General features: G+C 43.8%; 1 protein-coding gene across 4 annotated transcripts in view; it reads left to right on the forward strand.

Moving 5' to 3' along the window:
• slc13a5b (solute carrier family 13 member 5b) overlaps positions 1-12,105 on the forward strand; it is a 27,659-nt gene extending 15,554 nt beyond the window's left edge. For 2 of the 4 annotated variants that reach the window (XM_087284233.1, XM_087284232.1), the window contains 2 exons: positions 2,087-2,224; positions 10,302-12,105. In XM_087284233.1, coding sequence (XP_087140359.1) covers positions 2,087-2,224; positions 10,302-10,427 — 264 coding nt within the window. In that variant the 3' untranslated portion in view covers positions 10,428-12,105. The remainder of the gene's footprint in view (positions 1-2,086; positions 2,225-10,301) is intronic. The other 2 variants (XR_015509525.1, XM_087284234.1) reach the window with 2 other exon arrangements.
• Positions 12,106-16,278: the final 4,173 nt, after the last annotated feature.

Genomic DNA, 16,278 nt, shown 5'->3' on the forward strand with positions numbered 1-16,278 from the left:
TGTAACTTATGAAAGACTCTTTAAAGGGCACCTTAATTAAAAATCAACTTTTGTGTGTAGGTATAGTGTGTCCACTGTCATATTAGAGTGATAAAAACCCAATAAGTCTCTTTTTACAATTTCCTGACATTAAATAGGACCCAAAGCCCAGAGATTTTGAGGCCCACCGCAACAATGTTGGAGTGCAGTTTTCTTCACCCACCGAATTGATTGCCAGATGCCATGTTTCTATAATAACATATATACACATGACCACAGTTGAGATTAAAAAATTTGCTACAACTCTCTGTGATTTTTATAAGTTTTATAAGTTAAAAACAGAGCATGTTAGTAATAAAGACAGTAACATCGCTAAGTAATTCTTAACCATTATAATTATCACAGCTGCAGGGTGTTAGTAAAAGCTAATATGTGTGTGTGCTGCAAACGGCATTTGTAGTGAGACTTATAATTTCAGAAAGCCTTGAATTAGAGATCTGCGGGGGACAAAATTTTGAATCCTGCTCCCGCCCGCACCCGCCAGGTTTTAGCCCGAACCCGACCGCTCCCGCTTATATTAAGAATTTGTTGTCCCGCTGCCCGACCCACCACGTTTTCTACCCGCTGCGCCCGATCCCGCTAAAGAGAACAAAACCGAAAATCACCTAGCTATACAGTCCAGACAGCCAAGCTGTCTGTATAAACACACACACACACACAGACAAAGCTCTCTCTCTCTCATACGCGCGCGCGCACTAACACACACACATAAGCACCCAGCAGACACACAGGCAAAGCTCTCTCTCATTCGCGTGCACGCGCACTAACATACACACACACACAAAGACAAAGCTCTCTCTTTCTCTCTCATTCGCATAGCAATATCTGCGATATTGCTAGACAGCCCGCTCCCGTCCCAAATTAAACCCGTTACCGACCGCTCCCGCGATTTATTCGGAAATTTATTCCTGCGCCGCAGAAATCTGATCGGGTCCCGCGGCGCCCACGGGACAGCCGTGGGAATGCAGACCTCTACCTTGAATAAACTCCATCACAAATACATGAAACAAACACACTTGGCATTTTGACTCATCCTAGTCTGTCTCTGTCACTGAGCTGTTTATCTGATGTAACATATGATGAAAAGCAGAAACACACGTAAGGATCAGTGGGCGGGGAAAAGCAGCTCATTTGCATTCAAAGCCACAGCCTAAAAAAACAGCAACAACGTACACAGACATCAAAATGAGCAGATTCTGGAGGCTATAATAAATTATTTTGAGCTGAAAACTTTACAGACACATTCTGAAGACACCAAAGATTTATCTTACATCTTGTAAAAGAGGTAAAATAGGTGCCCTTAAGGCAAAATTTTAACACTGTATGCTAACAATTTCGATCAAAATTTAAATAAACAAAAGCCTCTATTTTGTCCACATTTTACTAAATTTAGATCAACATTACATTTTCACGCCCTGCCCTAAACATGTCGCTGGACAAAATTAACTTTGATTGGTAGCTTTGCATGCCAGTCACAAGGCATCTAAATGTAGATTGGCCAATAAAAGCTAATATGGAGGCCTACAAATCTGAAGGTTAAGTGGTGCAAGAAAAAAATGCAACTGAAATAGAACACAATACAATGAATAGTAAAAAAAATTGGTCAAAAGCATTTATAAAAGCATAAGATAAGTTAAAGACTTCAAAATCTTTAAACTGAATGTTAACAATTTCGATTAAAATTTAAATGAACAAAACTCTTTATTTTGTACACATTTGACCATATTTAGATCAACATTACTTTTTCACGCCCTGTCCTGTCATATATACACATTTCTCATTTATCCGCCCAAAGGAGCAGATGCTCAAATTCTTGAAATAGCATCAGTCGTAAAGTTGTGTTTCTCTCCAGCTGTGCAATGCTTCAATGAAGTGCTCTATGCAGACATGACTCACAGTGTGTTATAATCTTTAAGAATTACAGCCCAATTACAGCCACTTCATGACGAGCACCGAAAGCACGCACTGAGATCAGGAACACATGAGTCAGCTCTGTCCATTAATCTTGTTTTCTGCTTTATAAATATGAGCGATTTCTGTTTTACAGTCTCAGTCTGTTGGGATCAACCCTCTGTACATCATGGTGCCCTGCACACTCAGCGCATCCTTTGCATTCATGTTACCTGTGGCGACTCCTCCAAACGCTATAGTCTTTTCCTATGGATACCTCAAAGTTTCAGACATGGTGAGTTTTAAAATCTGCCAGGTTTGACAAAAAAAATTTGCTCTGTTTCATTAGTCCAAGTGGCAATTGTGGTTCATTTATAGATAGGGTTGGGTATCGTTTGGGGTTATTTCGATACCGGTGTTAAATCGATACTTTAGGGGAGCTTTTACACTTGCACTTTTGGTCCGCACCCGGGTTCGATTGACGAGTACGGTACATTTAGATAGTGTGAACGTCTTCTGAACTCTTCTGAACCGTACCCAAGTCCACCTGAAAGAGGTGATCTGGGGTACGGTTCAATTTTGATGTGAATGCAATCATACTAAATAACAGAAGTGAACCGCCAACTGTACAACAAACTATCGTTTTCATAACATTCATTCATGCGTGTCTGTGTGTGTGTGTCACGTATCATACCTTGGTGACAAGCGGGACTAAGCAAGGGCAAACACAGTGATAATTTCTGTTAGTCTCCTCCAAAAATAGCTTTTGCAGACACTGTTTGATGTTCTGAATGTTTATAATATGTTTGCGGCAGATGAACGCGAGTCGCTTTATGTATGTCCAAAACCAAAAGCTTCAGTAAAAGCAGAGTGACCACGATGTGCGGACGTCTTTCCATTTCGACGCTTTGCTTTCTTGACCGTCACCTAGCAACGGCCATAAACGAAACAGCAGCTCGATGACGCAGGTTCAGGAGGAAAAAAGACCAATCAAGAAGATGGCAAGGGGGGAAATCAAACTTGGGTACAGTCCAGGCAATTGAACCAAGTGTGAAAGCACCCTTAAAATGGTGCCAGTGCCAAAACAGTCCATAAACTGATACTTTGGAGCCACAAAATGATGGTGGATGACACTAGAAAAATATTTTATTTTACAAAATGTAAATAAAGTTCCCCTTCGGGGGGAACTTCAGCACTATAAGTGGATTTGATTGTAAAATCCACGCATTGGGAGGTTCGGTTCAGAAGCTACTCGTCTGAAAGAGTATTGAACGGGCCAATTAAGAATGAATTGGCAGCGCAAGCCTGCGCAGGTGAGCGGCATAAGCAATCAACTGAGTATATAAGCTCACCTGGCGCCAGCAGACGCTATCCTTTTCGCTTCAGAGACTTTCTGATCGAGTCGATGAGGGTTCCTCCTGCTGTGACCAGCGATTCTGAGCGAACGAGAGCATTCTCCCGGTCCAGAGTGTGTACATGCAGTGGCAGACGGTCGAGCTGGGTTTCTCCCTTGCCTGGCGTTCTTTGGGTCCGGTCCTCCAGAGCGGTGCGTATAAAGTTGCAAACTTCACAGAAAGAGCAACACAGTCGTGCAGCACGTCCTTATCAGGACGGCGCTCCGACTGTGCGTTTCTGGATGCGGTGGTTTCCTGTCCTCGGATGATGGACGCGGGCACTGCGTTGCATGTCTGGGGGTCCAGCATGTTAATGCGCTGCTCGCGGACAGTTCATGTCGTCATTGCGATGCCATGACTGTTGCGCAAGATCGCGGTTAGCCTTTGCAAAAGGGTGAACCACCCCAGTTGTCCCCTGCTCTGCAGCGGGCACTCGGGCAGATCTGAGGGTTTCAGCGAGAGATAATCCGTCGCCCACGGGCCCGCGGACCTCCCGCTCCTCTAAGCGCTCTATCCAAGCTTCGGGCGGGGGAAGCAATCCGTCTAACAGATGGTAGCCCTTACGCCCGATGACACCGGAGACCAGATGTCCACCGCGGCATCGGAGGGTGGGCTTTCATTGTCCGATGATGATCCAGACCCGCTCGCCCCCTTCGGGCTGGTGAGCGCTGTCACTACGGATCCTGAAACAGACATGTTAGCCGTGCTTTCCCGGGCTGCTTCGGCCGTGGGTTGGAGATGGTTTATCCCCCAGCTCCGCGGCCGGACCGACTAGAGGGGCGTTCCCTTCTTCCCGGAGGTGCACAGTAGGCTCACGCGGTCTTGTAAAGCACATTTTTCTGCTCATGCTGCGTGTTCCTCCACCCTAACCACTCTTGACGGTGAAACAGCCAGGGGGTATGTGGCGATTCCTCAGGTTGAGTGCGCGATGGCGGTAAATCCGCGCGGCGCCTCTTCTTGGCGGGGTCCGCCTCGTCTCCCATCCAAAGCCTGTAAGTTATCTACCTCCCTCGGAGCTAGAGCTTACATAGCTGCGGGCCAGGCTGCTTCCGCCTTGCATGCGATAGCCACCTACCAGCGCTACCAAGCGCAGGCGCTGGCCGAGCTGCACGAGGGTGGGTCCAACCCAGGCTTACGAGCTTCGCACCGCCGCCGACTTAGCTCTTTGAACTACTGAGTCCGCTGCGTGTGCGTTGGGGAGGACGATGTCCACATTAGTGGTCCAGGAGCGCCACCCCTGGCTGATATGCGCAAAGTCGACAAAGTCCGCTTTCTTGACTTCCCCATATCCCCAGCCAGGTTCGGCGACACTGTCTGTGAATTCACCCAGGAATTCAAGGCGGTGAGAGAGCAGTTGGTGGGTGATGTCTTATCGGCGGTCCGTAGCCCGCTCCGCCCGCCGTGCCATTCATACCTGCTCCTCGCCGAAGGCGCCCGCCTACGAGAGCTGCTCCGCCCCCGCACACGCCTCCGGCGAAGCGAGCGCGTCGGGCACCTCGGAAGCAGGCAGCCCCCCTGCCCAGAACGCCACTAAGTCCGGCAACTGACCGCGAAGCGCCCCTGGGACAGGCCATCTGGAGAAGAGGGAACTTGCTCTTTCCCCGCTGGAGGGCGGGGCCCCATTTCCAACGGCACTTTTTACTGCCATGAAAACATTATGAAAGGGCACTTTTCACTTCCCCAGATGTGACAGCCCGAAATCTGCCAGTCTGGGACGCTATGCTTTCTAGCTTGCAGATTCGGTGCGTTTCGCCAGTGGCTCACGAGCGCTGGGAGGACGGTCTCCTTTCTCCCACCCCTCAAGCCTCCCCTCCGGAGCTCGGGTTTGGAGTGAGAGCAAATATCTCACCTCCAGCTTTTCCGTGGGACCCGCGAGCTTCCCGGATCAGCACACCCACTCCGTGCTGCCCCACTGCTGGTACGTCAGCGATTGTAGCGATGAGTCCATTAGCGAGAGCTCTGCCTGCCTGGTTAGCGCGGGCCAGCTCTTCGCGGTGGCTCATACGCACAATCAGACTCGGCTATGCGATTCAGTTCGCGAAACGGCCCCCCAAGTCACGGGTGTGTATTCACCAGGGTCAGCCCCCTGTCCGCCCCTGTCTTGCGAGAGGAGATTGCTGTCCTCCTGGCGAAGGATGCAATCGAGCCGCTCCCTCCAGCCGAGATGGAGAGCGGGTTTTACAGCCCACGCTTCATCGTGCCCAAAAAGAGCGGTGGGTCACGGCCAATCCTAGATCTGCGCGTTTTGAAACGCTGCCTGCACATGCTGCCGTTCAGAATGCTCACGCAGAAGCGCATCCTCCGGTGCGTTCGTCCTCTGGGTTGGTCTGCAGCATTAGACCTGATGGACGCGTATTTCCATGTCTCCACTCTTCCTCGCCACCGACAGTTTCTGCGGTTTGCGTTTGAAGGTCGAGCTTGGCAATACAAAGCCCTCCCCTTCGGGCTCTCTCTGTCTCCGCGGGTCCTCACCAAGCCCGCGGAGGGTGCCTCAGCGCCCCTTCGGCTCGCGGGCATCTGCATACTTAATTTCTTTAGGACTGGCTGATTTTGCCCTCTCTCGGAGCAGTTGATTATGCACAGAGACAAAGTGCTCTGGCATTTCCACCTGTGGGGGTTTCAGGTCAACCGAGAAAAGAGCAAACTCGCCCCCGTGCAGAGGATCTCTTCTCTCGGGCTGGAGCTGGACTCGGTCACCATGGCAGCGCGCCTCTCCGGAGAGCGCGCTCAGCTGATGCTGTACTGTCTGAGAGAGCTCGACAGTAAAATAGTGGTCCCACTGAAACTATTTCAGAGGCTCCTGGGGCATATGGCATCCGCAGCCGCTTCATGCCGCTCGGATTATTCTATATGAGACCACTTCAGCACTGGCTTCACGATCGAGTCCCCAGACGCGCATGGCACGCGTGCGCACACCGAGTCTCTGTTACTGCGCTGTGTCGCCGCGCCCTCAGCCCTTGGAGCGACCCCTCGTTCCTACAGGCCTGGGTGTCTCTAGAACAGGCGTCCAGTCTTGTTGTCGTTTCAGCAGACACTTCCAACACGGGCTGGGGGGCTGTGCGTTGCGGGCATGCGGCTGCGGACCTGTGGAAAGGTACCCAGTTGCATTGGCATATCGCCTGGAGCTGTTGGCAGTGTTCCTCGCTCTCCACCGTTTTTTTCCGGTTCTGGAGCGGCAACACGTGCTGGTCAGGACGGACAGTACGGCGGCGGTGGCGTATATCAGCCGTATAGGGGGTATGCGCTCTCGCCGCATGTCTCAGCTCGCCCGCCGTCTGCTCCTCTGGAGTCATCCGCGGCTGAAATCGCTGCACGCCATTCATATTCAGGCAAGCTCAACCGTGCAGCCGATGCACTCTCACGGCAGCCTTGCGTCCTGGAGAATGGAGACTCCACCCCGAGTCTGTTCAGCTGATATGGGCGCGATTCGGGGAAGCCCAGATCGATCTGTTGCTTCCCCCGAGATCGCTCATTGCCAGTTGTTCTTTCCCTGACCGAGTGCTCTCGGCACGGATGCACTGGCTTACAGCTGGCCTCGGGGCACGCGCAAATACGCGTTTCCCCCAGTTAGCCTGCTCGGGCAGTTACTGTGCAAGGTCAGGGAGGATGAGGAACAGGTTGCTGGTTGCGCCCCTCTGGCTCAACCGGACCTGGATGTCAGAGCTCTCCCTCGCGATAGCCCTCCCCTGGCAGTCCCTTCGAGAGAGCACCTACTCTCTCAGGGACAGGGCACCACCTGGCACCCTCGCCGATCTTTGAAGAGATTTTTAGACGCGAGGAAGACTTAGGTAACCTCCGATTGCGGTGGCTAATACCGTCACTCGGGCTAGAGCCCCCTCCCCGAGCGCGCCTATGCCCTGACGTGGAGTCTATTCACTGAATGGTGTGTCTCTCGCTGAGAAGACCCCCGTAATTTGCCAGATCAGCGTTGTGCTTTCTTTACGCCGAGAGAAGTTGGAGAGCAGGCTGTCGCCCTCCACACTCAAGGTTACGTGGCTGCCATCTCCGCTCTCATAACGCGGTGGCTGGCAGCACCGTGGGAACGCATAACCTCATCATCCGGTTCCTCAGGGGCGTTAAGCGAATTAATCCACCCCGCCCCCTCTCATGCCCTCTTAGGATCTCGCCCTCGCTACACAAGCCGCGTCAGATCCCTTCGATCCTCGACTCAGTATTTTTCTGTCCCTGAAGACAGCTCTGCTGGTCGCGTTGATATCGATTAGAGGGTCGGGGACCCGGAGGCATTTTTCGGTCAGTGACTCGTGCCTGTAATTGGGCTGGCTTCTCTCACGTCCTGAGACCCCGCCCACGATATGTGCCCAAGGTTCCTACCACTCCGTTTTAATACGAGGTAGTGAGCCTGCAAGCGCTGCCCTCGGAGGAGGCAGACCCAGCCCTTCTTATTGTCCAGTTCGCGTTTTGCGTATTATCCGGACCGCACTCAGAGTTTAGATCATCTGAGCAGCTCTTCGTCTGTTATAGCGGTCGGCAGCAGGGAAGTGCCGTACCGAAATAAGTTCCCACTAGATTGTGGATGCCTTTCTTTCACTATCAGAGCCGAGATGAGCCGCGTCCCCCGAGAGCGCGTGCGCACTCCACTCGGAGCTTCGCATCCTCTCGAGCGCGCGCACGCGGCGCCCCTCTAACAGACATCTGTAGAGCTGCGGGCTGGGTGACACCCAACACATTTGCAAGGTTTTACAATCTGCGAGTGGAGCCGGTTTCCTCAAGGGTATTAGGTAACCCTTGGTGATTGAGGAAACAATTCGGTAGGGTGTTGAAACACGCTTGCTGCGCCATTTTCCCTAACACGGAGATACGTGCGCCTTTTTATCTGTCAGTAAAGTTCCCCGTCAGGTGAGCCCTGCAGATTCCTCCGTGGCCCCCAGCACTGACTCAGCGGAGGAGTCACTTGCTGGCCCACTACGTTGTAGGTCTGCCCGCTGGTCAGCCCGCGTTTTGGGTAAAGGTGCCTGCTATGCGTGATCCCCACTAGGCGATCCCATATGCTTATTCCGCCACGGTTAAGTCCCCCCCCTGGGCGGACCCGTGTCTTCCCTCCCCGCTAACCACTCTTTTGCTATGCGTACTCCCCCTTTTTAGGGCTAGTCCATATGTAAATTCTGCCATCTATCCCCCCTTGGGTAACGGATGGCCTCCGCAGCGTCCTCCCTATCGGGATTGCACGCTTCCCAACGTACTGTCGTATTTTCCTAGAATTATCTAGATGCTCACGACTTCCCAAAAAATATATATAAATCCGTAAAACTTCTGTTGAAGTAGGATAAATTAGGGCCAGGGACACGTTGGAGGACCGCGCCCCCCATGATGTGGGTACGTCACGCTTGCTTGACTATCTCCTCATCGGGGGTGTTGGTAAGGTGCAGTCATTATGGCGCTTTCAATGGGCTCCCAATGCGTGGATTTTACAATCAAATCCACTTATAGTGCTGAAGTTCCCCCCGAAGGGGAACGTTCGAGGTTACTAAAGTAACCCTTCGTTCCCCGAGGAGGGGAACGGAAGCACTATACTCCGTCGCCATAATGACTGTCCCTTAGCTGTTGAAAGTCTCTTCAGCTTAAAAAGGATAGCGTCTGCTGGCGCCAGGTGAGCTTATATACTCAGTTGATTGCTTATGCCGCTCACCTGCGCAGGCTTGCGCTGCCAATTCATTCTTAATTGGCCCGTTCAATACTCTTTCAGACGAGTAGCTTCTGAACCGAACCTCCCAATGCGTGGATTTTACAATCAAATCCACTTATAGTGCTTCCGTTCCCCTCCTCGGGGAACGAAGGGTTACTTTAGTAACCTCGAACGTTTAAAGTACACATCAATTCATATTTTATATATTTAAATTGTATTAAGATATTTCTTTTGATCATTTGTTCAGTATTTGTTTTTAATAATGATTTTTTTTTAATTATTATTATTTGAACAGATATAAATTAGTCCTTAATTCAAAAACGAGTCCTGATCAGTAAACAATGTTAATGTATTCAGATCTGGCTGCTTGCTTGAGGCACAGAATCCAGTTTAAGGTTTATTCTCACACACCGTTATACTACTGTGTTCCTGTTCGTGATTGCTAATCAATGTTTACAAGTGTATTAAAGGCTCAATTAAATATATTAATCAAATAACATAATTGCATCTCTTTAAGTGGGGCTTAAGTCTCTTTAAAATTGGTCTTATGTAAAATGCCACTACTTGTTTTATTCTTCAAAGGTCTGAAAACATTTCTTCCAAATGTAAAATCTAAATTTTACCATTTAGAGCGTTTATTTATTTCCTTTTTTTGTTGTTTTTTGCTTTAGAAAAGACAAAGAGTGAAGAGTCTAGACCAGCGATGCCCAAACTAGGGCTTGTGGGCTAAAGTTGGCTCATGGTAACCTTTGAATTGATCTAAGAATGTTTTAGATATTGTCGTTTTAAACTGAATGTATCATTTTATTTATTTGTTTTATTGTTAAGCTACAAAACGCTATGCAAAATTAAATGTTTCAATTCAAATGGTGTAAATTAATCAGATTAATTTTAAAATGTACATGAGACAGATAGAGAAAAATGCAGAGACTTTGGTGAGTGAAACAAATGCAGATTCTGCTTGACAAGTGTATTCAGCATCCACTGTGTTAAATATGACTGTTTATTTTTTTATTGGAATAAGTTATACGTTTAAATGTTATACTGAGTTAGTTAAAACAATTCAAAGTACTTTTTTCTATTGATTTATTTATATTATGAAAAAATAATATGAATTAGGAAATTACCCATGGTAACTTTAATGTAACATAGTTTGGTATATTTATCTTCTGCTCACGGCTATCAATGAGATTTGTCCCTTCATATGAAACAGTTTGGGCACCCCTGGTCCAGACAAACCACAAGTCATTTTACTACTAAAAGACTTTCTTTTCCAGCTGCTCCAGTGACCAATAAACTCACACAATGACATTTAACTTTTTTGTCTTTCTCAGGCAAAAACTGGCATAATGATGAACATCATAGGGATTTTCTGCATCACCTTAGCCATCAACACTTGGGGAAAAGCCATGTTCAACTTAGACTCTTTCCCTGCATGGGCCAACCAAACAGTAATATGATGGACAGTACGAGGCCAAATGCAGACCGGCAAGCTGCTTGTTTTAAACACAAAGTTCAGCACATTGAACACAGAGAAACTGATGTCTCAGAAGACTATTTGGGGCACATAACTAACTAAGCAGCCACATATCTTCATGTAGTTTCAAAAGATTTGGGTCAATAATGTTTAGTGGAAAAACTATTACAGTTTAAAACTACTCATATTTTAGTTTTGTGATGTCATAGCTGAATTTTCATCACGTCTTCATCACGTGATCCTTCATAAATCAATCTGATATGCTGATTTGCTGCTCAAGTTGAAAACAACAGCTTTTTTTAGCCATTTTACATTGTTGTTCAGGATTTTATTTCATTATATGATGAACAAGGTTCAACTGAACAGCACTTATTTGAAGATTGAATATTAGAACAGACTTTTATAATAATGTAAAAAGTATCCTTGCTAAATGAAAGCATTATTTAGAAATATGTGTACATCAACACATTGTTAGCAGATTTGTATTTTTATATGATGAATAACTTTTTGTTAAAAAAAAAGTTTACCTAACAAATATAGTGACTATAAAAGAAAGCAGAGAAAGAAGAAGTGGAATCAATAAGTGAGCAGTTCAGATGGTTGAAACGTTTATATATTTCCAAATATATCTTTCACATATTGTTCTGATAATATCCTAATATCTCAGGACCAACTGATTGAGAAATCTTTTCCTCTGAATTTCTCTGAAAAACGTTTGACTGCATTATATCTCAGGGCAAATAAAAGTCTGCAATCCCCTACATTTAAATAAGCAAATACCTCATAGTTTAAACAAATCAATATCATAAGTAACAAATGACATGCTGAAACATATACAAATTCAGCACATTATAAGCAACAAACTGCAAGAGGAAAATTATTTTACAAGATCAATGGTGAAGTGCAATTTCAGAAATATTGTTTTTGCTGATTTCCTTTCTTTCATGGGTGTCTCCTGTTTTGAGCAGAAAGACAATTATAATTCCTTTGTGTTCTTGCAAGTTAACAGTTCATAATTGTGCAGCTTTAATTCTATTTGTAATGTTTGAATCGAGTCCATACACCAGTGTTCTCAAACTCAATTTCTGGAGGGCCACAGCTTTGCATAGTTTAGCTCCAACCACCTACAACTGACACCTGCTTAAGAGTCTCTAGTAGTCTTGAACATCTTGATTAGTTGGATCAGCTGTGTTTGATTAGGGTTGGAGCAAAACTGTGCAGAGCTGTGGCCCTCCACGAATTGAGTTTAAGACCTATGCAATACACACTGTAAAATAAAATAAAAGGTTTACTCAACTTAAAGTTTTAAGGCAATGTCCTGCAGTTATTTTTGAGCTGAGTCAACTTTTTTATTTTACTGTGCAGTACGTACTGTCATCAAAATGACTTTGTAAAATGGAAACACTGCATAAATGGAAAGTATATGACTTGAATGCACATATACACGGATGGTATTTTGAAGTTTAACACACGTACTGTATAACTGTATATTTCAGTGTGTGAGTTCTTTATTACACTGTACGTGTTTTGTTTGATTGCTGAAACATATTTTTGGAGAAATTATAATAATAAATGAATCGGTTGATGAACATGAAGCACTTACAGGGCATGTGGTGGAATGTCTTCAAACTGCTGTTTTGAATAAAACTGTTTAAATCTTTTTCAACAATGTTATGCTTCTTATTATTTTAGTTCAGATCTTAAATTACGCATCTTACTTGTGTAGAGTACATTTCAATTTTGTTTGTTTTAAATTCTGCTCATTTATATCTCATCATACGGGCATAAAAGGTTATAAAAAAACTGACACAAGTTTAAGTTTTAAATAACTATATTCGTGCAAGTTAAACTTTGTACAGCAAGAACAACTTTCAGTAAGTTCAAGAAGTTTCATTAAGTTCAAAGTGATCCCGCCAGTACAAATTAAAAATGAAGCAAGAACTATTTGGGGAAAGACATGGCCCAGAAGTAATGACAGCAAGGACAGTGTTCTATAAACACAGAGTCCCATAAAATAGCTCAGCTGACTGTCAAGCCAACAGAACCAGAAAAGCTCCTTTTCCCATATAAAAATAAAATGGCAGCCTGTAATCTACAAGACAAAAGAATTTACCAAAAAATGCAAAGTCAAATCTTTAGCATTTTAACTTGCCTTTATTTTGCTGATCTTCAGTTTTAAATTGATTAGTTAAAAATTTAGTTGATTATCAAATTGATTAATTTAGGTTTAATAAATTGTTGTCCATAAATAGTAGTCTAATACTAATTATATAAGGAAAACTGTAGTTTGTAACATGATCAAAATTACAGACTTTAAATAAACCAGCCAGATTACATTTTGTGATTACTTTGGACCGAAGTAATCACATTACTTTTATTATCTTGTCCTACATTTATTTATAGCTTAACACCATATTTTGCTATTTGTGGGCGAAGCAGTGGCACAGTAGGTAGTGCTGTCGCCTCACAGCAAGAAGGTCGCTGGGTCGCTGGTCGAGCCTCGGGCCAGTTGGCGTTTCTGTGTGGAGTTTGCATGTTCTCCCTGCGTTCGCGTGTTTCCTCCGGGTGCTCCGGTTTCCCCCACAGTCCAAAGACATGCGGTACAGGTGAATTGGGTAGGCTAAATTGTCCGTAGTGTATGAGTGTGTGTGTGAATGTGTGTGTGGATGTTTCCCAGAGATGGGTTGCGGCTGGAAGGGCATCCGCTGCGTAAAAACTTGCTGGATAAGTTGCCGGTTCATTCCACTGTGGCGACCGCGGATTAATAAAGGGACTAAGTCGACAAGAAAATGAATGGATGAATGAGTTTATTTGTTATTCATAAAGTATAATTTTAATAAAATATTTGCAATAATTTTGAAATTTTGTTACAAAAATAAGCATACAAAAACATATATCATAGTGTTTACAATGAAATAATATTGTTCAATTGAATGTACAATGAAAATTATATTCATAATCTAGGAGAAACCTTTTTAAAAATGGCCATTAATATATTTTCTGAATATTTTTTTTGTAACATCATTAAAATCTGTTTTACTATGACCTCTAAAAAGTCTTACATAAATGTTACAATATTCATTCATTCATTTTTTTCAGCTTAGTCCCTTCATTAATCTGGGGTCGCCACAGAGGAATGAACCGCTAACTTATCCAGCATATGTTTTACGCAGTGGATGCCCTTCCAGCTGCAACCAATCACTGGGAAAATGTTACAATATAATGTAACATAATTACAAGTACTTAATTTTTGGAAACTGATCACATAACCCATGATTTATACATGTGCAATTACCCAGCACTAAGCCTTGAGGAAAACTGCATGTTCAAAAGTTTTAGAATTGCCCAAAATAAACTATTTAAAGTTTTAAAAACCCAAAAAAAAGAGCCTGCACAGAATGTTCTCTAATGGTTATTTTTACATTTTATTTTATGACCAAAAACATTCCAAGAACTAAAAAAAAAGCCTTCCTCTAAGAAAGTGTGAAAAAGCGTGTAAGAAACATGATGCCCATGTGACAAAAACATTAGACATCACCGAAAAAACCCTCAATGAATCGATAAACAATTAAACATTATCATTAAATGAAAGTAATATGGCTCCTATACTAGAAACGTACACTTAAAAAAGCATGGGTTTTCACGCAAAAACAGTAAAAAACGGTAAGCTCTCAGGTAAAGACATTAAAAAGCAATGTTAATCTTGTGAATCTGACTCTAAATTATAATCTCTAAGGTCAAACTATATCTTTAGAGGAGACAGCTCTGCATCACTGCAAATCCACCTGATGATTTCACAGAGCTGCCGAAGTCAGAAGCACTGGATTAATGATAGCTCATGGTCTTGCGGAGACAAAAGACTAGACTTCCCAACCATGTGTTTACAGTCTCAAGTCAGCAGCCACAACCCCACAGTGCATAATACTGCTCAATTGCTGAGGTACGAGCAGGTTGAAACCTCATGATCATTTCTTGCAATTGTTGCAATAGCTAGAGAGGAATGTTGCAATTTTGGTCAGGTTTAGATCACATGCGTGCGGTCAAAAAGTGGGAATTGCGCCAAACGAAGAAATGCTTTTTAAAAATAACACACACATGCACGCACGCACACACACACACACACACACACACACACACACACACACACACACACACACACACACACACAAAATATGTGGTATGAAATAAAGCATTAAAATAGAGTTACAGAACGTGACTCTCAAAAAGGTCTGGCCTTGACCACAGAATTTTTCTATTTAAGAAATTAAATTGTTATAGAGCTAACAAGTAAGCAGTTAACAAGCGGTTGGGTGTGCAGTGACGCTGTGATCACTATGATCTTAGATCTTTGAGGGAAAGAACAGATATAATTACAGTGCCCTTTTCTGCTTTTTCGGCATCTCTAACACCCACTCATTATCCATCTGAACCAAAAGTGTATATACCTCAGCCTCCAATTTGGCTGTATACATATAAAAGCCCAAAAAAAAATAGTTTATTCGTAAAATTCATTTTTTGCTTGGAAGACCTTTTGCTGAACTAAGTGAAAATGGGTAACTCTTTAATGTGCATGGATTCATTTTTACATTTCAAATTTTTGCTAATCATCACATTGGAATGCCACCTACTGCAGGTCTAAGGCTTTGTGAACAATGTTTTTCTCAGGCAAGTTGATATGATGATAATAATAATAATAATTTAATGCTAATTTTGTAACAAATTGGCAGATATTTAAGAGAGGAATAGCTGTTATATATTTGCCAGGGTTTTATAGGGTTCATGCAATATATTTTTAAGACCAATTAAAGCAAACGCTATGCATAATTTAAATGAAACAATACTTCAATATATTCTCTAAATCAAACAATGATTAAAAAAACACAACTTCATAATAAACTCTATCATTATATTATTCAAACTGGAATAAATATTTGAAACATTGCTCTAACACTTCAATATGAAAAAATAAATCATTCATTTTCTTGTCGGCTTAGTCCCTTTATTAAAAAAAGGGGTCGCCATAGCGGAATGAACCGCCAACTTATCCAGCAAGTTTTTACGCAGCGGATGCTCTTCCAGCCGCAACTCATCCCTGGGAAACGTCCACTCACACACTCATACACTACGGACAATTTAGCCTTCCCAATTCACCTGTACCGCATGTCTTTGGACTGTGGGGAAAAACCGGAGCACCCGGAGGAAACCCACGTGAAGACAGGGAGAACATGCAAACTCCACACAGAAACGCCAACTGAGCCGAGGTTCGAACCAGCGACCTTCTTGCTGTGAGGCGACAGCACTACCTGCTGCGCCACTGCCTCGCCCTGAAAAAATAAATACTTAATAATAAAGATTTTTTTCAAACCCCATTAACAGGTAATTCATGTAGTTTTGTTAAATTCCTAAGAAAACTATATATACACTCACAAGTAAAATTATTAGCCCCCGTTTAACAGAGAGAAGACTTTTTCAACACATTTCTAAACAATAACTCTCTTCCAATAACTGATTTACTTTATCTCTTACATGATGTTAGTTAGTAAATAATATTTTACTAGATGTTTTTCAAGTAGTTCTATACAGCTTAAAGTGACATTTAAAGGCTTAACTAGGTTAATTAGGTTAACTAGGCAGGTTAAGGTAATTAGTCAAGTTATTGTATAACAATGGTTTGTAGATTAAAAGGGCTAATCATTTTGACTTTAAAATATTTAAAAAAAAAAAAAAAGAAATGCTTTTATTCTAGCCAAAAAACAAAACAAAAAGACTTTCTCCAGAAAAAAAATCAGACATACTGTGAATATTTCCTTGCTCTGTAATATTTAAAATAGAAA

Source organism: Danio rerio, chromosome 15, assembly GCF_052040795.2.
Source record: "Danio rerio strain M-AB ecotype USA chromosome 15, GRCz13ab, whole genome shotgun sequence".
In the NCBI taxonomy this organism is placed as follows: Eukaryota; Metazoa; Chordata; class Actinopteri; order Cypriniformes; family Danionidae; genus Danio; species Danio rerio.